The 22735-nt window shown below is 39.5% G+C and overlaps 2 protein-coding genes across 4 annotated transcripts in view; one reads left to right on the top strand and one right to left on the bottom strand.

Moving 5' to 3' along the window:
- Positions 1-6262, top strand: part of Tspan13 (tetraspanin 13) — a 37805-nt gene extending 31543 nt beyond the window's left edge. The window contains exons 4-6 of the mRNA XM_042695839.1: positions 524-637; positions 2370-2483; positions 5223-6262. Coding sequence (XP_042551773.1) covers positions 524-637; positions 2370-2483; positions 5223-5297 — 303 coding nt within the window. The 3' untranslated portion in view covers positions 5298-6262. The remainder of the gene's footprint in view (positions 1-523; positions 638-2369; positions 2484-5222) is intronic.
- Positions 6263-15563: 9301 nt separating this feature from the next.
- Agr2 (anterior gradient 2, protein disulphide isomerase family member) overlaps positions 15564-22735 on the bottom strand; it is a 34782-nt gene continuing 27610 nt past the window's right edge. For all 3 annotated transcript variants that reach the window (XM_042695828.1, XM_042695826.1, XM_042695827.1), the window contains 3 exons: positions 20080-20143; positions 17386-17469; positions 15564-15806 (listed from right to left, as the gene is read on the bottom strand). In XM_042695828.1, coding sequence (XP_042551762.1) covers positions 15757-15806; positions 17386-17469; positions 20080-20143 — 198 coding nt within the window. In that variant the 3' untranslated portion in view covers positions 15564-15756. The remainder of the gene's footprint in view (positions 15807-17385; positions 17470-20079; positions 20144-22735) is intronic.

A 22735-nucleotide genomic window follows, 5' to 3' on the forward strand; every position in this document is an offset into this window, starting at 1 on the left:
TTGCCTAGAATGTTATTTTACTCTGAATAGCTCAATTCCTTGTTTTTGAGTGCATTAGTGGGTTGACAGGAGCTGAAAGACCATGAGGTGTCGTAAAATTTGTATCCTTTATGTTTTAGCTCTAAACAGGGTAAAAAAATGCTACTGCTATAAGACGTTTAATGGGTCCCCCACCATTAGTAAGCAGGAAGATATTTACTCTGAGATGTTCATAGTGTTATTTTAGCAATTACTGTTGTAGAGTAATAAGGGTTTCTTGTGTCAAAGCAACAGAAACTTAGTTTTTGTTATAGTCAGAGAATTATGCCTTTGAACCAAATGCTTTTTTAAAAATTGCATATCACAGAATAGAAATAGTACCCTAATTGTAGTTGCAAATGAAAAGATAAGCCTTTGAAAATTCTTAATGGTTTTATAGAGGATATTGATTTTGTGCACACTCAGGTCTATAAGCTATAGTCTCCAGTTTTATGCTTTTATGCAGAGACACATTTTTAGCATATATATGAAATATGTTTCCTAGGGCCAGCTTCTGGAAGTTGGTTGGAACAATACAGCAAGTGCTCGAAATGACATCCAGAGAAACTTAAACTGCTGTGGATTCCGAACTTTTAACCCAAATGATACCTGCCTGGCTGTAAGTGCAGCGTATACAATTTGTTGTTGTTATTATTGTTTATTTGTTTTAAAATACCCATCCTAGAGCTTCAACTTAGAGCCTGTGTGCTGTTCCTGAGCTTTTGTGCTCAACACTAGCAATATACCATTTGAGCCACGGCTCGACTTTTGTTCTTTTTGGGGTGATTGTTTGAAGATAAAGAGTCTGTGGACTTTCTTTCCTGGGTTGGCTTTGAACCACCATTCTCAGATCTCAGCTTCCTGTATAGCTAGGATCACAGGTGTGAGCCACCGGCGACTGGCTAGTTTTTTTGTTTTCTTAAAAAACATATTACATAAATAATAAATAATGAATATGATAAAGAATATAGAGTTGTATGTCAGAATCATCCTTCATGTACCTATATTATATTTCATGTACACTACTGTAACGTTTGCCTGTTCTCAGATAACTGAGAATACTATTTCAGGCCCCAGTCAGACATGCAAGCTTTTGGTTTTCCCCTAAATTTTTTCCCATTTGCCTTTTCCTAGAACAAGTTGTAAACAAAAGTGATAGGTCAGTCTTAGAGATTTAGAAGAAAGCATGTAAACATTGTGATTTTTAAAATAGATCCATGTAGTAGAAGAGAATGATCAACGCTAAATTGGGTTTCTTAACCAGAGACACCATGGTGCAAGTCACATAGAAGTACCTTCTTCTTTTCTCCCTTCCCCCTATCACAATTTGAGTTAAACTATTTACGGACCAAATAGAGCCAGCCACCCTACTGTCCCAGGCCAGACTTTGGACCTTCAAGCTCCACTCCCAACCTTGCATGAAAAGAGCTCAGGGCTTAACTCACCTAAGAAGTTCATGTGTGTTTTACACTTTAGAGAAACCTCTGTTAGCACCTCTCTGGGCCCTGAGGGAGACTCAGTAGTTTTCTATTGGCTGTGTAACAGTTGTTACAAATTTCCCCACCTAAAGATAGCACTCATTTATCATCTAACAGGTCCACAGGTCAGGAGTCTGACATGGGTTAACTGAGTCCTCTGCTGAAGGTCTCATGAGGCTGAAATTAGGTGTTGGGAGAGGCTGATATTCACCTGAGGCCTGGGATCCTCCATCTGCCCCGCTATTGAGCAGGGGGGCAGGGATTGGGGATATGACTTCTAGTAGTCTAGATTGAAGGTCCTGTTTTCTTGGTGGCTATGAGCTGGGCATTTCAGGTCACAGCACAGGCATCAAAGTTAGCATGAAAATCACTCCATTCTGATCAGATGGAGTCATAAGGAATGCAGGCTAGACATGAGATTGGCTTTCCCATCATATTCACAGGGCCCAACTACAGGAAGGCAGGGTTATACAGGGTCATTGACCAGGGAGCCACCCTAAAGATTTGTTCCCCCCCCCCCCCCCAATAAGAATATGCCCAGGATTGACTATAATAACCTAGACCCTAATTTTGTGTGTATTTCTTAATTGCTCTTCGTAAGTGTACTTTAAATATATTGAATGCCTTTTTATAAATGCACTGTTCTTTTTTTTTTTTTTAATTAGGGCATATCAGTTATACAAAGGGACTTCCTTACGAAATTCCTGTACATGCCTATAAATGCACCGTAATCAAAACCACACGTGTATTACTCTTTCTTATTCCTCCTCCTCCTTTTTAAACAATTTTGACAGGCTTTGTTACTCTGTTTTCATTACTTGTGACTAAAGTACTTTGCTCATATCTACCCCCCCGCCTTTCTTTAATTGACAGAGCTGTGTTAAAAGTAGCCAGCAGTGCTCACTGTGTGCTCCAATAATTGGAAAATATGCTGGAGAGGTTCTGAGATTTGTTGGTGGTATTGGACTCTTCTTCAGTTTTACAGAGGTATGTACAAACAACTCATTATTCTCCTTTGATCTGTGGAGTCCTGTTGGTGGTAGAACACTTGTCTAGCATGTGCCAGGGCCCTGGGCTCTGTCCCCAGAACCACGATAGATAGATAGATAGATAGATAGATAGATAGATAGATAGATAGATAGATAGATAGATAGATAGATAGATAGATTATCTATCTATTAAAAAGCATGTTTTTTCTTTTAACTAGATAGATAATAAAAGTATATATTTTTCTGTTAACTCATAAATTCCACTTCTAGTATTTTATTTCATGGAGATACAAAATGAACACACAGGATGTTTATTGTTTATAATGGTAAACCTTTGGGGCAGCTTCTGCTGCTGATTAGAGGATGTGTTTTAACAAATGGAATAGCAGCTGCCCTGACTGGGTTGGCAACCTAGTGCTGCAGCTTATTAGTCGTGTGCCCTTGGCCAAGTTACTTAGTCTTATCTGTACAAAAGAATAGAGTTGGGGATATAGTTTTCCCTCTATTCATCACATGTATTTAGTACATATAAAACTTACAATTCTTAAAATAATACCCAGCCCATGGGAAGTTAGCTGTCATTTTGTAACAACAAATTACTGGTATGTAAGTCAACACATGATCCTCTATTAGTAAAAAGGACACTAGACTCTGTTATTGTCAGTTATGTATCCACTGCTGCTTTAAGAAGAGACTAATACTTTACTCTGTGTCAAGTATTCAGTTAAGATTGTTGTGTATAGCTACAGAACCATATGATAAACTGTTTAAAAAAGTGAGCATATATATGAAAGTCTGGCAAATCCTAAGTACTTTGAATGATTAGAATTTCAAGTAGTTCCCTACTATATTGACCACTGAATTTCCCCTTTAATATATCACTACAATAAATATCTCTGTGGTCAGCTTTCTGCTGTGGAATGTTTTATCTCCTAACTTTTTAAACTCTTATGATACATAGATAGATATAAAATAGGACTCAAGAGAGAAATGCCCTAAAATATTTTGATAAATACTGAATTGTCAAATTGCCTGCTTGAAAGGCTCTACTAACTAGATTCAAGCACTTACTAGTTATTTTCACTATTAAAGATAGTTGGCAATTTGATAGGTTTAGTGGTATTACAGTCTTGCTTGCTCTTGTGAAGACATGACTAGTGAATTTCACCCATATATCTGTTTATTTTTTGATAATTTGTATTTCTACTTTTATGTTTGTGCAATAACTTTTGTCTTAGTTGGAGTCTTTTCAATTGTGTATAATGAACTTAAATAGCATATTTAAAATGGGATTTTTTTTTCCTAAGAATTCCAGGGAGGGGTGGAATAATACATGTGAGAGTTTGGCCCCAACCTGGGCCTTATGGGGAATAGAAGGGCCCCAGAACTACCCATCGCTTTCCATCTTTTCACTTCTTCCCTTTTTTTCTGCCTTTCTCTTTCATTTTTCCCTTTAATACCTCATTATCCTCCACATTTGTGTGTGTGTGTGTGTGTGTGTGTACGTTGCTTTCTTCTGCTTTCAGTTTCTTTAATATTTACCAACCTTTTTTATGTCTGGGATTTTTTTTTATGTCTTTCATTGTAAAATTAGAGTACAGAGTGGTTACAGTTACGTGAGTAAGGTAATGAGTACATTTCCTATGGAGCATTGTTACCTCACCTCCTCCTTTGTTTTTCCCTTTTCGCTTCCCACCTCCTCCTCCCCCCACCCCAAGTTGTAAAGATCATTTTCAACAGGAGTTGTTTTTTATTTTTAATTTAGAGAAGATTTTACCTTTACTGGAATCAAGTCTATTGTTTATCCTTTTGATATTATGCTTAGAAAGGCCTTTCTCATGTATGTGTAACATATTCCAATAATTATCAACTGCATTTGTGCCTATCATGAATACATATGTATATCAGTATCTAATATGTCTCATATGTGATTGGTTTTATATTAATTTAGCTTTCTTCTCCCCTTAGTGAAAAGTTCACCTTTTAATTATTAATAACAAAGTTAACAAAGAACATGAGCTTCAATCCAGCTAGAGCACCTTCTCTCTCTGATCTGCCTTCTTGTTTTGTCATTGTATTTCCATATATTCCCTGTTCTATATTTCTGACTTGCTCCTTCCCATCCTCCTCTGTTATACAGACCCCTGTAATTGCATCGCTGACCTAATCTTGATAATCTGTAACTTAATCACTGCCTGCAAAGTCCCTATTACCCCACCAAGTGGCACATGGTCAGGTTCTGGGGGCTTTTGATAAGAAAGGTGCTGGGGGAGGGCATGCAGTTCACCACAGTGGGCAGGCTTTAATGTATTAGGGCTTCTCACTTGGTTTACTTCAATTTGAAAGAGAAATAAATAAACCTCTTCCTCTGGAACAGCAGAGAAAGTAAAGTGAAGCTGAGCGCTGGTGTCTCATACCTGTAATCCTAGCTACTCAGGAGAAGATATGAAGATCTTGGTTTGAAGCCAGCCAGTGCACCAATGAACCAGCAAAAAGCCAAAAGTAGAACTGTGATTCAAGCGGTAGGGTTGCCAGCTTAAGTGAAATAGCCAAGTGAGGGCTCAAGGCTCTGAGTTCCAGCCTTACTAGAAGCCTTAGTTTAAAAACAAACAAGAAAGAACAGAAAACCAAACAATAAAGCAAGGTGATTCAGATGTTCTAGAGTTATTTTATTGATAAGTGGAATAATCATACACAAACATTGTTTTCCTTTTTTTTTTTTTTTTTTAAATTCCAGATCCTGGGTGTTTGGCTGACCTACAGATACAGGAACCAGAAGGACCCTCGTGCTAACCCTAGCGCATTTCTTTGATGAGAACCAAGGAAAATCTTTCATTGTCAGATCTTGTTCACTTTCGCTATCAGTTAAGCTAATTTACTCATTTAACAAAGGAAACATTATGTTACCTACAGTGGAATTATATATTTTTACTCTTGTGTTTCTCTAAATGATTTTCTGTTTCCGTTGGTGTGGGAAAAAAAAAAAAAAGCAGTGGAAACTCATGGTATCCCCTGACCCTGAGTGGTACCTGTCATCTCCTGTCTTACGGTGTCTGGCACTGTCCACTGTGGCCTTTCTTAGCATTTTTATCTGCAGAAAAACTTTGTATGGCACTACTGTGTTGATCATCTTGTGAAATTGAGTATACATCTCACTGGAATAATTGTGTGTAGCACTGTGCTGTGTAGATAGTTCTGCCTGGGAAAAGTTGAAGTTTATTATAGCTAGAAAGTCAGAGATTCTATTATGTTCAGTTCAGTAAGGGAAATCCACATTCCCAATATTTTATTTTTTTGTCTTTTTAGAAAACGATGTATTGTGGTGATGTGTTAATATAGAAGTGATCATTTTGTTCCGTAGTCGTCTGTGATGACACTGATGTAATTCTAGATATATCTGTGTCTTTAGGAGAGGGTGGTGTTTGACTTCTCCAGGTTAAGTACAAAGGAAAAAGGTCTTGTCCCGTCTGCTTTCAAAATGGAATGAGTGTGAAGAATTCAGTGTCTATATACTCTTGATATCTTTAAAAAATAATTTGAAGCCTAAAACAATCCCATATTTTTAAACAAGTTACTATTTAATGCATTGGCCCACATAGCAAAAAGGTAATTTGACTATACTAAAAAGTTAACTTTTTTCATGAAATTTCTCAGTATTGTAATAGCACCTTGTCAAATCCAAGCATATATTTAAATGTGATATATCCCATAATTTGAAAGTGAAATAGTATTGTGGTTCTGTATGTTACATTTGAAAACATTAAAAGATGGAAACCATTCTTTGTGTATGCATGTTTAAATTGACAAAAGGTAATGGAACAATTGATGAAAGAATTAAAGAGAGTGATATTTTCTCCCCCACCCCTTTCTGGTGATACTGGGATTCAAAACCAGGACCATGTGCATGCTGGTGCTGTACCAGTAGACCTGAGTTTCTGACTCTGTTCTTTACACATTTTCTTTGTGTGTTAGCTTTTAGAGAATCTAGCCAACCATTCTGCCCCAGGTGGCCTCAGTGCTGACCTTTTTGCACATACTCATATGAATAGCTACGATTGTGGTTATGAGTCATCAATGCCCCCCCAGGACCCAAGGATCTGATAAATGCATCTAATGCACTGTGTTGCCTACACCTTGGCCAGACATGGGTGGATGGATAAAGAATGAGTAGAATTTTTTGGTGTGAAGATTTTCTATGAAAGGAAAGAAAGTTCATGTTCATAAAAAAGAATGGGGAGTTTCTGCTTACCAAAAGAGGGAGGTATTTACTTAGGGAAAACATTGGATGGATGGATAGATGGATGGACAGACAGACAGACAGAGACAGACAGATAGTTAGATAGATAGACAGATAGATATCCTGAGACTTTTTCTTTATTAAAATAGGAAATAATTCTGTGTATATAAATTTGTTTGTAAAGCAAATCACAATTCAGTTGTTGACATTCAATCTTAGTTCATACTTTTCACCAGTGTACTTCTCAAATCTAATTATATTTAGATTTTAGCACCTCATTCATCTCAGCAACAAAGATAACAACTGTAAGATTTTGTTCAGTTGAAAAGTGTAAATGAAAAGTGTAAATGAATTTCTGTATTCATTCATCTGAATAAATTCATTATTTAACATACTTATAAGAGACCTTCTAAAACATAGGACTTAATTTATGGTAGTGTATTTACAAAACAATGAAATGGAGCTTCTCTGCTCATGGAGATACTGGGATTTGAACCCAGGGCCTTGTTCTTGGTAGGCTGGCTCTCTGCCACTTGACCAATGCCTTGAACCTTCTTCCTCATTCCTTACTTTGGCCTCACAGCTTAATCCTCTAGAGCCTACTGTCCTGAGAAGCTTGGATTATAAGCAGAAGCCATTGGTGCCCAGCTGGTGTAAGTTTCTTTAAGTGAATTTCCATCTGTGTTATTAGTAGGATTCTTATATCACTGTTCTTATGTAATTAGAAGTGGGTTCTGGATAACTTAACTACAAATAAACAAAAATATATACATAGAAGTAAATGTGTTACTGGAAACATGCAATGTAGTCCAAAGAAGAAAAGAAGAGGCAAACAAACCAGAAAGGCTCAGAAAGTTTCTTATCAGCAGAGCTGCAGGCTTCTCAGTTGCAGATCTAAAGGACAGTCTGTTTGATGATAATCCCTTGCGTGGATGGAACAGCTCACATTATTGCTATTGACCCTCATGGTCTCAGAAAAGCTCCATTTGTCGGGGCCAGAGGATTGCATTCATCTATCTAGCAATGTACATTGTGCCTATGCCTTGGCCAGACATGGGTGGATGGATAAGGAGTTCATGGAATATATTGATGCATAGACTTCATATGGAAAGGAAAAAAGTTCTTGTTCATAAAAGGGAGGTGGGAATGGGGCTAGCTACCAAAAAAGGGAGGTATAGATTTAGGAAAAACAGAAACAAAATCTCTCCAGGGACTTTTTCATTATTATAAGTAGGAAAGAGTTCTATGTGCATAAGTTTTCACTTTGTAAAGTATCTTTAAAACAATTTAAATCGAGGGGGAAAGGGTGGCATTGGGTGGCATGATGGAAGGGGGGTGATATAGATCAAGATACATTACACTCATAAACTGACATGTTGCATTGTAACCCCTTTGTACAACTAGAGATAATAAAAATATACTTTCAAAAGCACAATTTAGTTGCTGACATTCAATCTTAGTTGATATCACTTTACCAGTGTTTCCAAAAATCCATTTTTTCCCTCAGTCATGGGGTTTGAATTCTGGGTCTGGGTGCTGTCCCACAGCTCTTCACCTCAAGGCTAGCACTCTACCACTTGAGCCACAGTACCATTTCTGGTTTTCTGAGTGGCTTATTGGAGTCTCATGGACTTTCCTACCTGGGCTGCTTTGAACCGTGATTCTCAGATCTCAGCCTCCTGAGTAGCTAGTATTACAGGTCTGAGCCACAAGCGCCTGGCCAAATATTTATTTACATTTTAATATTGCCTTTATCTCAGCAATGAAGATAGCTATAAGAATTCATTCAATTCACTTACAAATATTTATTCTCTTAGTAAATTCAGTTGTTATTATTCAATCTATTGAAGAATAGGAAGTTTAGGACTCATTTATAGTATTGAATTGGCAAAGAAGAGAATCAGATTTCCTTTTATCAAAAGTTTATTACATGCTAGATTAATATCTTTTTATGTGATGTTCCAGTGTGGCTGAAAGTCCCCAGGGTTTTGTCAGAGGGTGGGTTGGTTCTGTATTTCTCATTCATTGGAGCCTTTACCTCTCCCATAAACTGTTTCCTGGTACTTACCTCTCTGTCTTCCCACGTACTTCAGCCAAGACTACAGTCTTATTCGTTGGACTTCTGAGTACGTTTTTTCCTCATCTGCTTAAAATTTTTGTACTAATCAGAATTATTTTACCAATAGCCTACATTTTAGATTTATGAAAGTATCATCTAATTAGCCTCAGATAACAGGGATCACGTATTATACAAGCATTAATACCTCATCTTGTGGGCTCATTTGTAATAAACAAGTAGAGAATGCTGACTGAAAATAAATGTGCATATATGAAAACTATGAAACTTGAAGAGGCAGGCAGGGCTGGGATAGATGTGGGAGAGAATGAAGGAAGGGATATTAACACTGATCAAGTGCATAAACTTAAATTGAAACCTCTTTGTACCTAATTTTTTTTTTTTCAGATATAGGGCTTGAACTCTGGGCCTGGGCACTGTCCCTGAGCCTCTTTGTGCTGAAGGCTAGTGCGCTGACCACTTGAGCCACAGCACCACTTCCCATTTTTTGAGTGGTTAATTGGAGATAAGAGTCTCACAGGGACTTTTCTGCCCCAGCTGGCTTTGAGCCATGATCCTCAGATCTCAGCCTCCTGAGCAGCTAGGATTACAGGCATAAGCCACCAGTGCCCAACTGTTTAAATATTTTTTAAAAAATAGTGTATGGTTAACAAAAATAGAAATAAAGAAGTCATTCATATTTGTTTAGGTAAAATCCTTTCCCATTATTAATTAGCACTATTTTGTTATTATTTTTGCATTCTAGGTAATGTTAGTTGTTTGTTTTTTTTTTATTTTGTTTTTGTAGTAGTAGTTGTTGTTGTTATTGCCAGTCCTGGGGCTTGAACTCAGGGCCTGAGCATTGTCCCTGAGCTGCTGCTGCTTTTTTTTTTTTTGTCAGTTGTGAGGCTTGAACTCTGGGCCTTGGGTACTACTGCTCCTTAGCAATTCAGCTCACGGCTAGCACCCTACCACTTGAGCCAAAGCGTCACTTACAGCCTTTTCTGCTTATGTGGTGCTGAGGAATTGAACCCAGGGCCTCATACATGCAAGGCAAGCACTCTACCACTGAGCCACCTTCCAGCCCCCTGTTAGTAAGTCTTGATAGATTTTCATATCAAGGAAATTTATAGAACCATAGAGCATTTTGTAGTTTGTCACTTCCAAAATTCTGCAACAGTAATTTCCCAAGAAGACAGAACTGTGCTAATACTAGAATGCCATGCTGAGTCTGAGCATTGTTGCTTATGCCGTAACCTGAGACCTAAAGTGACACACAAAGGGAGATCTTCTGATTCTGTCTTCCTTTAGCATTCTGTGTTTTGTTGCATTTCAAAGTCCTGAAGACTCTGGAATCTCCTAACAAAATACTTTTCATGGTACAAATGTTTGTATGTAGACAAAGTGATCTTAGAGAAAACCAGCCTGTGTGTTCTAAATTGCAGTGGTTTTAGAGTCAACTGGGTTCGGATTCAGAAACTGGGCTAGATGAATCTTTAGTATCTTACTAGATTATGAGGGGGAGTAGTAAGTGATGATTAGCCACCCATGAGATGTCAGAGTTCAAAGTACTAGCCAAAGACCTCGAAAATGAATTTGGGCTTTTTCTTTCATTAGGCAAATCTGAAGGTTGTGGATTACTAGCCCACTCTGAGGTGCTGTGATCTCTTTGTGGATAACGATACTGCTCCCATTCCATTCTGTATCATAGTGGCCACTGGAAAGGTATCTGACTTGGCCATCTGAGTCCTGTCTGTGTATAAAATGCTGCCACAGTTTAAATATCAGAGGAGGGATGGTTCAGGCCCAGGTCTGCTCTCAACTACAAATGGTTGTAGGCAGGTGCAAATCATGAATCTTTTTTTCAAACCTTACTTTACCTTAAAAGAAAATGACTACTTAGAAGAAAGCTCTCCAATTTCCTGTTTACATATTCCATCTAGGGGAATTTTCCTGAGAACATTTGCCCTTTGAACATTGCCTTTGACGTTAAAGGTAAAATTTTAGCTGGAGGCAATAGTTGTTAATACAGAGGAACACAAATTCACAAATTCCACTATGATTTCTAAGATCTGAGCTCACCATGTCTCAAATTCATCTCAGATACTTGAGTTCTCTGAGCATCAGCATGTTTGGTATGAAACCAGGTTTGCATGCTCGACTGTAATAATATACTTAATGGGATCATTCGGAGAGGGAGAGAAAACCAGGAGTGTGCTGTTTGTTTAGTTCTTAGATTCCCTTGAGCCCAGACCACCTCCTCCCAGTTTGCTAAATATTTGTTTAACCTTGTTTCCGTTTATTCATTCCCTTGAAAATACACTTACTATACTAAACCATTTTATTCTTCACTGGCAAAGTACTGAAAATGTTTTTCAGAGGAGAAAAACATGCACGATGAATTGGACACAGTGTCTCTCACATGCGTCCAGTTTTGTTTTTATTGGAGGGAACAGGAAGGTTAAAGATCAACTTTTCCAGATTTCTGGATAGTGAGGGGGTGGGTAGACTAAAGTTGAGGGAGGGAGGGTGGTGGAGAGGACAGAGCTTGTCATGATGCAGGGTTTTTGGTTTTTGTTTTTTCCTGGAATATCAAAACTAGCAAATGTAGTCTTTTTTTTTGGGGGGGGGGAGGGGTTGTGGGTCTTGAACTCTGGACCTGAGTGCTCTCCCTGAGCTCCTCAGCTCAAGGCCAACACTCTACCACTTGAGCCACAGTGCCACTCCCAGTTTTCTGGAGGCTTATTGGAGATGAGTCTCAGATTTTCCTTCCCAGGACTGGCTTTGAACCGCAATCCTCAGATTTCAGCTTTCTAAGTAGGTAGGATTACAGGTGTGAGCCACCGGCCCCCAGCAACAAAGGTAGTTTCGAACTCCTCTAAGACAATGGGAAAAAGAAAAATTAAGATTCTACAATTATGGTAAGCCATTTCTCATTACTTTTCTGAGGAAAGTCTGCTTTTGGAATTAATTTTCAAATGAGGAATTGAGAGAATTGCCTATGATTTAAAATATATATGCAAGAATAGACTTCGATCTGTTTGCTTACTTTGAGTATTTCACCTGTTGCAAAGAAATGAGATCATAACTTGGCAAGTGGCCTTTTCATGAGGTAAGCTCACTTGAACTTTGAAGTCTAGCTCTTTGAACTGAAGAGAAGTCTAATTCTCATTTTCTCTTTCCCTTCAACTCCCATCTTTGCCATTGATCACGAAAAGGAAGATCTCATTAGTTAAGTCCCATTACTGGATGCAAGGGGGAAAAATAAACAAGAACAGACACAGCCATAGATGATCATGTGAAGAAGATCCTAGTTCTGAAATAGGTGAAAAATGGCTAATCAAGTGTTGGCCATCTGTATAAATCCTTTTTATGGCTTTATGTTACCAGTATGTTTTTTTTTCTTTTTTCTTTTTTTAATTGTCCGGTTGTGGGGCCTGAACTCTGGGCCTGGGCGCTGTCCCTCAGTTCTTCAGCTCAAGGCTGGCGCTCTACCACTTGAGCCACAGCGCCACTTCTGGCTTTTTGCTTATGTGGTGCTGAGGAATTGAACCCAGGGCCTCAGGCATGCAAGGCAAGCGCTCTACCGCTGAGCCACCTTCCCAGCCCTACCAGTATGTTTATAGGTCTCCCTCCTGAGCTATGGGACCTCAGGTAAAAGTGAGGAAAAACATCATGACAAAAACGTGTGCAGTATAATTTGTTGTTATCATTTTAAGTTTGTATTTCAATGGCCTTACCACACACATACCGTGTAAACTATCATCACCATTCATGTCTAGAACATTGCATCTTCCCACACTCAGTAACAGTAACTCCCCAATCCTTTTCCCCAGGCCAACCTCCACTCCACGCTCTATGAAGACTATATGCCTATATACCCCATGTAAGTGGATTTTTTGAATATTTGTCTTTTCGTGCCTTGTTTATTTCATCTGGCATATATAAAACCTTCAAGGTTTATCCATGTTGTAACTTGGACCAGCATTTCCTTCTTTTTAAAGATTGACTAATATTCTACTGTATGTTTGTGTCATGTTTTGTTTTTCTGAAATTTGGGCAATCTCTGTCTTTCATCTATTGTGAAGAACGCTACTATGAGCCAGATGTATAAATAAATATTTGTCTAGCTGCCTTCAGTTCTTTTGGCAGAAACCCAGAAGTGGAATTGCTAAATTGTCTGGTAATTTTATGTTTAATGTTTTCAGGAACCACCTTGTTACATTTCTATGGTGTTATTAATATGCTGCTTCAGCAGACATAATATTTATTAGTCTTAGAGTACTATTGAAAGTTTGTACTCTTGACTACCTATTTCTCAGCCAGGGAAATAGTGCATGTGCGATTTTATTCAAAATTTATTTGAGCACAAGTAGAAAGGTTGTGAAATGGCAGAAGGTTGAATAGGCATTGCTAGTGTTTTCAGGAGCTTAGAACATTTTCCTGTTTTAATCTTCAGCTCTTCAGAATGTACATACACATTTCCTGTAGTTGCAAATATAGCATAGAAATATTTTAATTAGCTCTTTCTATTTCTTCTTGGTCATCACTTTATAGATGACATAAATTTCCTAAAGATGTAAAAATCATTTATATGTCTTTTTTTTTATTAATTGATTTCTTTTTTCTTTTTGTCAGTTCTGGGCTTGAATTTAGGACCTGAGCACTCCCCCTGAACTTTTTGTTCCACGTTAATGCTCTACCACTTGAGAGCCACAGCTTCATGACAGTTAATTAGAAATAAGAGTCTCTTGGACTTTATGGCCCAAATCAGCTTTGAAATATAATACTCATATGTCAGCCTCCTGAGTAGCTAGGATTATAGGTATGAACCACCAGTGCCTGGCTCCTCTTCTTTTTTTATTTTTTTTATTGTAAAGATACTGTACAGAGAGGTTACAGTTACATGAGCAGGGTAATGAGTGCATTTCCTATTGAGCATTGTTACCTCCTCCTTTGTTTTCCCCCTACTATCCTCTTCTTTTTTAAGAATATGTTTCAGGGCTGGGAAGGTGGCTCAGTGGTAGAGCTCTTGGCTTGCATGCATGAGGCCCTGGGTTCGATTCCCCAGCACCACATAAGCAAAAAGAAAAAAGCTGGAAATGGCACTGTGGCTCAAGTGGTAGAGCGCTAGCCTTGAGCTGAAGAGCTGAGGGACAGCGCCCAGGCCCAGAGTTCAGGCCCCACAACCGGACCCAAAAAAAAAAAAAAAAAAGAATATGTTTCACTATTTGGGCCTGAGACTCATGATTCTCCTGCCTCAGCCATGGGCAGAGATTACAGTTATGAACCATCATGCCTGGCTTTACCTGTTGTTTTTTTTTGGAGGGGGGGTGGGTGTGGTGGTGGTGGTGGTTTAAAGAACCTAACCCCTATTTCCCAGCAGCTCAATGGGGAAAATGTTTTCTTTTTTTCTGTACTAAGAAGAAACTTGAATCATTCTTAAGTTGTCATACAAAACACATAAAGAAGTAAAATCTCCCCTTGTTTTAGCCCTCAGAGTGCTTTCTAAACAGAATGTTGTACTTCTGTCAGCATCTGTAGATTACCTGCTTGTGAGAGAGGAGTTGATACCACGATGATATTTTAGCTTACCATTTGAATGTTGCCAAATCCATGATATGTCTTCAAAACCTAGTACTAGTGATATATCTTCACTATGAGAAACAGCATTGCAGGTACATTATTTAGGCTAGGAAAATGAATAATGCCTTAAGATCTGCCCAGAAGACATACTATACATTTCAGACTGTTCACTAATGCCAGCTGCAATCAACATGTGAAGGAAGTCTTGTATAACCCACCACAGAGAGAGGCCAAAAAGTCACTGGGGGCCGGGTGGTAGAGGCATTCTGTAGAATCATAAGCATCAGACTAAATATGGGGTGAAGAACAAATTACACAGTTGTAATTTTTGTTAGGCAGAATGTAGAGTTTAAAGTAGAATAAACTGGGCTGGGAAGGTGGCTCAGTGGTAGAGTGCTTGCCTTGCATGCTTGAGGCTCTGGGTTCGATTCCTCAGCACCACATAAGCAGAAAAAGCCGGAAGTGGCACTGTGGCTCAAGTGGTAGGGCATCAGCCTTGAGCTGAAGAGTTGAGGGATAGCTCCCAGGCCCCGAGTTCAGGCCCCACAACCAACCAAAAACAAATGTAGAACAAACTACTTCTCTGCATAATGCACCACCCTCTCACAATTGGTCCAAGCAGTAGTGACCTTTGACTTCTCCCTCATCAACCTGCTGTCATTTCCCCTTTGCTTTACTCCCAGACTTCACATGTTGGTGAAGAAGGTGAAGCAATTTAAACTAAATTTATTCAAGGCCACGAGGCTAATTTACAGATTGCCTTCATGAGGTGCTAAGAGGTATAGGTATTCTTTGGATGATATTTCCACTAGATTTTTCTTTTGAAGAAATATTCCTGACACAGGCTTTCCCAACATGGGTCAAAACTGTCTACAATTTAAGTATTTGCCCAGAAATTTCTGGTCAGGTCACGGAGATTTGTCACTTATAAGTAGGAACCTGAATTTCTTGGGTGCCTTTCTGCATCTTCTTCACACTAAAATGTGCTATTTGATGCTTTTTTCAGTTATACTCATGCCTATTTTCATGATGAAGACCCTGTAGTACATCTGAGATAACTTTGATTGTCTTTGGCCTTTGTCTAATAGTATTGTACTATTTGATAAATGCATCCAATTTCTACTCTGTGAAAAAGCAAGTTGGGAAAAATTAATTACTGAGTACTTCCAAAAGTATTTATTTCTTAGAAAATCATAGCTTGCTAGAGTAGTTGATAATATTTTCACATGTGCTTGAAACCAATTTTTTTCTTTCTTTAAATAGTTTTTGTAACATGAAACCATAATAAACTCTATGCCCATCAGTGCATCGCCATCTTCTGGTCTTCTAAAATCTCTAGTTCCAAGTCTCAGGCCCACACACAAAGGGAGGAGTTTGCAGTTTGCTTTTTCTCTACAACTCAGTCTTCAGTAGCTTGAGAGCTCTATTCATATTGTCATACACTGATGTGGAAAAAGATAAGACAATCAATATGTCATCAGAAATCACATCAAAAGATGGAATAAATCTCCAAATTTGGGCACTCTTCACTGTAAGTGGGGTTGGTTACCCAAAGGGTGAATGGTTGGTGATATGATTATAATTTTTTCCCTAAATTATGTTAAATATATTTTATGATAACCCATTTCCTCCCTTCTGTTCCTCAGATCTTCCTTCTTTAACTCATTTTCCAAAAGAAATTCTATATAAACTTTTATCAGCACCAAAATACTTTTGGTAATTTTGAGGTAAATTTTATGAGTTAGATAATGTGTAGCTACTGCAAATTATTTAGAAGTGGCAAGAATATAAATCCTAGTAAACTGAAGTGCTTTGCTCAGATGAATTCTTCTCATCCTCACAGAAACTCTACTACATGCTTCAAAGAGACTCAGTTGTTTGCCTGAAGTCACACAGCTAACAAGTGATAGAGCTACTGCTCCAGAGCCCAGACTTCTATATCACCATCCTTTGGTACTAGTTGGTGAACATGAGGTATGTGATCCACTGGAATAAGATGTCCCTGTGATCAGCACTGTATAGCTGCTTATTCGTTCTTTCTAAAATACTTACTGAATGCTTATTCTGCAAGGCACTGTGATAGGATTTGGCCTTTGAAGAGTTAAATCTTATAAGGATACATGATACTGTCTCAACAATACTGACTTGGGACGGTCCTAGGAACAAGCTTTCCCTTGTCCTCACAGCTTCCCCCTGGGAACATTATTAATGGACAACGAGGAGCTCTCCTATGGACCTGTAAGTATGGCCTGTCCTCCCTAACATACTCTTATGTCAGCACTGCCCAGCAGAAAATTCTGTGCTGATGAAAGTATCATTATAGTACTGTGCACAGTCTGTGAACATATGGAATGTGGGAAGTATAACTGCAGAACTAAGATTTCAATCTTAACAAGAGGTAATTTAAATAGCAATATGTGGCTAATAGCGAATGTATTGGATGGGTGTCGGCAGCTATGACAGTTGACTACAACTAGTGGTTCTTAGGATAAAATTCAGTATTCCCAGAAGGATTAATTGCATGCCACAGCTACATATATTCTTCCCTTTAATTACTTCAGTTGTCTTAAGTCTTTCAATTCCTGTTTGTTTCCCTTTGTCTCTGTTTGTCTGTCTGTCTGTCTGTCTGTCTGTCTCCCCCTGCCCCATGTCTCATTTCTCTCTCCCCTTTTTATGATAACTCTTAGGATCACCTTCCCTACTGATCTTTTATAAATTGAACCATAATTCAACTTCAGTAAGTGGGGCTGAAGTCTCCCTGAGAGAAACAGAAGGTAATGTGGTCACAGAAAAAAAAAGATTCTTAATCTAAATCATTTATCCTCATTTTTGAGATTAAATAAAACAACAGAGATGGAAAGGGATTTGTCTGAGGACACTAGGCTAATTAGAATCAAACTTTTTCTCTGGCATCCCTACATAGACCCCTTGCCCAGGTCACCTGGAGCCTCGCATCCCCTCACTATGGCAAAGGGACATGTTAGGTACTTGGACAGCATCCACCTCGGAGGCAACACTTACATAGAGATGTATCTGCAGGCTCATAGGCATAGAGACGGTTTGAATATCTTCCAGTGATGTCTGCTCTGACTGTCAGGGATGGATCTGCAATGATAAAGCAAAAGGAAGGGAATGTTTTGTTTGCAAGTGATCCAATTCCAATCCATGTCCTATGAAAGAAAGAGTTGGTCCTATTGTATCAAGCTTCAGTCCATCCAATGCCATTCCCTCTGTTCTCCTGCCCGGCCGCTGGCAGATAATAACCAGAAGAGGGCTGGGTGTGTGCAACAACCACATAGTGCTGTTTGTGGAAAAGGTTTTGAACACTACTGTCATACTTACTGTGATCTGAAAATAGGATATTATACGTTTGGGGTATTTGCTGTTTTGGTGCAAATAGCATTCTCTAGTACAGAATTGTAAACTTTTGAAGCAATTATGTGGCAGGTGACATTTTTACCAAGAGTAATGACGATAATTAGAAACTCATATCCAGTGTTGGTTTTCATATGTGTGTGTATACATAATATACACATATATAACACATAACCAAGTACATGAAATATAAGTATAAAATATAAAAACATAAGCAACCCAAGCAGAAAAGTTCCGTAGACCTCATTTCTAATTAACTAGCAAAAAGTCAGACTGGAGACATGTCCCAAGTGGTAAAGCACCAGCAAGTGAGCAAGCTGAAAAAGTGTGATGGACTAAGTTCAAACCTCAGTATTGACAAAATGTTTTTAAATACACACACAACACCACACTATATATATTTACACACACACACACACACACACGCACACACGGTACACCCAAAAGGCAAGTGGGATGCAAAGAGGTCTAGAAATTTTGGATGATTGGGTAAATAAGTAATTCAGTGGTAGACTGCTTGTCTAGCATGCACAAAACCCCAAGCTTGATCCCCAGCACCTCCAAAAAAGAGCCGTAATTTAGGAGCCTAAATCACATATCCTGAAAACAGAAGGTATGTAAGAACCATCTGGGTGTTTGCAGAGTCTGCTACTAATTCTGGAGTGGACTGTTGCTATCATTTTAGAATATTGGACTAGGATCAACAGCCATCAGTGACCAGAAATAAACATTCATTTATTCATTGAAGACTTAGTGTTGTGAAGTACAATGCTTCAGAACAATTTAATATGAGAAAAGTTCTTTCAGCAGCTACAGGAGCTCACACATCATAATCTAATGGACCTTTAAAATTATGACTGCTTGTTGGGCACCAGTGGCTCACGCTGCCTATAATCATAGCTTCTCAGGAAACTGAGATCTGAGAATCATGGTTCAGAGCCAGCCTGGGTGAGAAAGTCTGTGAGACTCTTGTCGCCAATAAACTACTAGAAAACCAGAAATGGTGCTGTGGCTCAAATGGTACAGCGCTAGCCTTGAGCTGAAGAGTTCAGGGACAGCATCTCGGCCCAGAGTTCAAGCTCTACAACCAAACCAGCCCCCCCCCCAAAATTATGATTGCTTGTACTCCCTCCCAGAGGTTTCTATTTAATTGGTTTTAGGAGTGTCCTGGAGAGCTTGCTCTTTAAAATTCCTTCAGAGGATTCTAACACGTGGCCAGAGTGGAGGAATGGAGACCCACGGAGCTGCTTAAGCAAACTTCAGTGGGGTTGCTGCTTATGATCAAAGGAAACAAACGTGGGTTAAGCGTACTTAGATATTTTACAGGAGACTAAAAGGAATTGCCACATAACTAGATGACCAACAAATTCTCTTTCAGTGTTAAGAGTCTAATTGTTCTAAATCCTGAGCGAACCTAATCTAATTCGTCCTCAAGTTCAGCCTTCTGCATTCCGCCATCACTTTTGTTACTGTTGTTGTTTTAGAATTTTGGCCTGCAGATTTTATGGATATATTAGTGTTGAAAAATATCTCCTCTTAAAGATTTTATTCATAGTCTTTAAACAATATTATAAAAGTATTCTAAAATAATAACATGAAGCCACCAAATTTCCTACAGTATTAAAAATAGTAGTATAAGGCACTGCATTTCCTATGGCATTGAGTTCAAGAATAAAAAGACAGTCTAGTGAATTGAAATGTAACTACAAATTCTTAGCACATATCCTCTGGGATATTTATGCACTAACATTTACTAAGCTCCTGAAATATGGCTGGACATTGTTGTCATTGCTGAGGGTATATCAAAACCCTGTCCCTTATTTTTGTTACTCCTGTTTTATACATTTATTGCAAACTTTGAAGACATGTAAGTAGAATGAACTCTATGCAATATGTTTAGTATGGATTTTCCCTACATCAATATAAATTTGGTCAAAGCTGAAGTCAATGCATTTATTCATTCATCCAACAAACACTTACTGAGACTCTACCACAGGGTCTTGCTGGGACAACTATGTTGAACATAATTATTAATAAATAAGTAAAAAGATCACTGAGGAAGATATGGCCAATGAGAAAGTCATCCTCAGATATATTTGAGATAGAGATGACAACTTCAAATGAGCAGATGAGAAGTCGGCTAAGACATCTGACAGAAGTTCACATTTTCTAATGCAAATGTAAAACCTAAAGGGGTATCATACTCCTGAAATGTTATCTGTCTTTCTAGAGCTTTGGGAGTGGCCTTGACCATGGTGAAGAGGGGGCTGAAGGTGGGGGAGGACAGCGGAGGGACTGCCAGTCTTGAGAGTGTTTAACCCCAATAGCCTCGCCACTTACCCACAAACATAATCCTGGGGACATACTGGCCATCAGGAGAAAGGTGTTTGTCTGTTGTTTCATACTGAGATTAAAACAAAACAAAAGAACTTTTAGTTTGCTTGCTCTTCAGTGACTTTCAAACTTGCTAACAAGAGGATGAGTACATTACCAGAGACCTAATATAACTCAAGATGCATCTCTTTTACATATGGGGCATATAGAAACAAGTCACATACATGGGTAATAAGATGGAGGGGATGGGATACAGAACATGAATAGCTGAATGGATGTGAGGCACAAAGCAAAAACTTCAAGAGGGAAGGGTTGGATGCTGGCCCATACCTGTAATTCAAGCTACTCAGCAGGCTGAGATCTGAAGATTGCAGTTCAAAGCCAGCTTGGGCAGGAAAGATCATGAGAATCTTACTTCCAATAACCCCTACCCCTCTCCCCCAAACATGGCGGAAGTAGAGCTCTGTCTCAAGTGGTAGAGTGCTAGTCTTGAGGAAAAAAGCTCAGGGACAGTGTGCAGGCAGGCCCTGAGTTCAAGCCCTAGGACTGGCATTGCGCGTACACCCCTCCACCCCGTCCCCCCCATATACACGCACACAGAAAGGAAGGAGGGAAGTATTGAAAGGTATTGATGATGGTTCAGGGAGACACCGTGGAGGGCATAAGGAGACAAATCAGTTAGAAGAGCAGAAGACATAGTTGGAAAAATTATAAACCCAAAAAGGATTTTTTGGGTATTCCTCTAGTTTTAAGCATTTATAGATTTATAGAATGTATAGTTTTAGAAATTACAGATTTAGCAAGATGCAATGCTTATCTTTGATAAAGCCATAGCCTTTTGAAAGATACAGGCAGGAAAATGAATAATGAGGATCCAGCAGATGATTCAAAGTATTTATTGATTTAGTTAGTTAATTTTCTGCCAGTGCTGGGCTTGAACTCAGGGCCTTATACTCATGCTTAACTTTTTTTTTTTTTTGGTGGGGGGGGTCCGGTCATGGGGCTTGAACTCTGGACCTGGGTGCTGTCCCTCAGCTCTTCAGATCAAGGCTAGCGCTCTACCACTTGAGCCACAGCACTACTTCCAGCTTTTTTCTTTTTGCTTATGTGGTGCTGAGGAATTGAACCCAGGGCCTCATGCATGCAAGGCAAGCACTCTACCGCTGAGCCACCTTTTTAACTCAAGGTTGGTGCTCAAGGCAGACTTCCTCTTCTGTATTTTTACTGGTTAATTGGAGGTAAGAGTGTCTCAGATTAGTCTGCCTTGACTGGCTTTGAACCCTGATGAACAAATCTCAACTTCCTGAGTTGCTGGGATTATAGGTTTGAGCCACAAGTGCCAGGCTGACTCAGAAGTTTTAGTGGGGTGGCTGGGAAGATGGCTCAGTGGTAGAGTGCTTGCTTCACATGAAGAGGCCCTGGATTCGATTTCTCAGCACCACCCACACAGAAAAAGCCGGAAGGGGGCACTGTGACTCAAGTGGTAGAGCACTAGCCTTGAGCTGAAGAGCTGAGGGACAGTACCCAGGCCCAGAGTTCAGAGCTCAGGCCCTATGACCGGGGGGAGGAGGGGGGGGAGTTTTAGTGGGGATATGCAGGTTCAGTGGATGCTCAGAGCAAGATGTTCATTGGTCTTGGTATGCAAGGTCCCCTAAGGTTTTCTGAACAGGAATCAGGTAAAACACAAGTGCATAGGGATGGAAAGGAGGAACATCAAGTTTTCTCATATGACCAGTAGTTTGGGAAGGGTTGAAGTATGCATGAAGATATGGTGGAGAGGTTAAGCTTCTACAAGAGTCAACTCACGCATGGTTTGTGCACATACTCCAATGTTTTCCCTGTTCAGACAGAATTAAGAACTACTGGAAAGGGCTGGGTACCAGCAGCCCATGCCTATAATACTAGTTACTCAGTAGACTGAGATCTGAGGATCATAGTCCAAAGCCAGGCCAGGCAGAAAAGTCCACGAGATTCTTCTCTATACCAGAAAACCAGAATTAGTGCTGTGGCTCAAAGTGGTAGAGTTGCCGGGCGCTGGTGGCTCACGCCTTAATCCTAGCTACTCAGGAGGCTGAGATCTGAGGATCGCGGTTCAAAGCCAGCCCGGGCAGGAGAGACCGTGAGACTCCTATCTCCAATAAACCACCAGAAAACCGGAAGTGGCGCTGTAGCTCAAGTGGTAGAGCACTCGCCTTGAGCTGAAGAGCTGAGGGACAGCACCCAGGCCCAGAGTTCAAGCCCCACAACCAACAAAAAAAAAAAAAAAAAAAAAGTGGTAGAGTTGTTAGTCGAGCAAAAGAACTCAGGGACAGCGCCCAGGCCCTGACCCACCATGACCCTAGTTTAGAGTGATTGTCCTACACCTATGAAGGGTCAGATGGGCTTATGTTGTATAGGGAGACATTTAGAAATACTACTGTAGGCAAAATATAGAAGTCATACATCAAAATCATGGTCCTGAGTTTATGAGGAAGCATAGTATCAGGAATATTAAGAGCTTAAGTGCTGCACAAGAAAAAGAGAGTACTATCTAGAGGAGTAACACTTTTAATGACATAGGAATAAAGACTAGCTTTTTGTTGTTGGTGGTGGTGGGTCATAGGGCTTGAACTCTGGGCGCTGTCCCTGAGCTCTTCAGCTCAAGGCTTGAGCCACAGCATCA

This window comes from Dipodomys spectabilis, unplaced genomic scaffold (assembly GCF_019054845.1).
Source record: "Dipodomys spectabilis isolate Male_0828 unplaced genomic scaffold, ASM1905484v1 ptg000190l, whole genome shotgun sequence".
NCBI lineage: Eukaryota > Metazoa > Chordata > Mammalia > Rodentia > Heteromyidae > Dipodomys > Dipodomys spectabilis.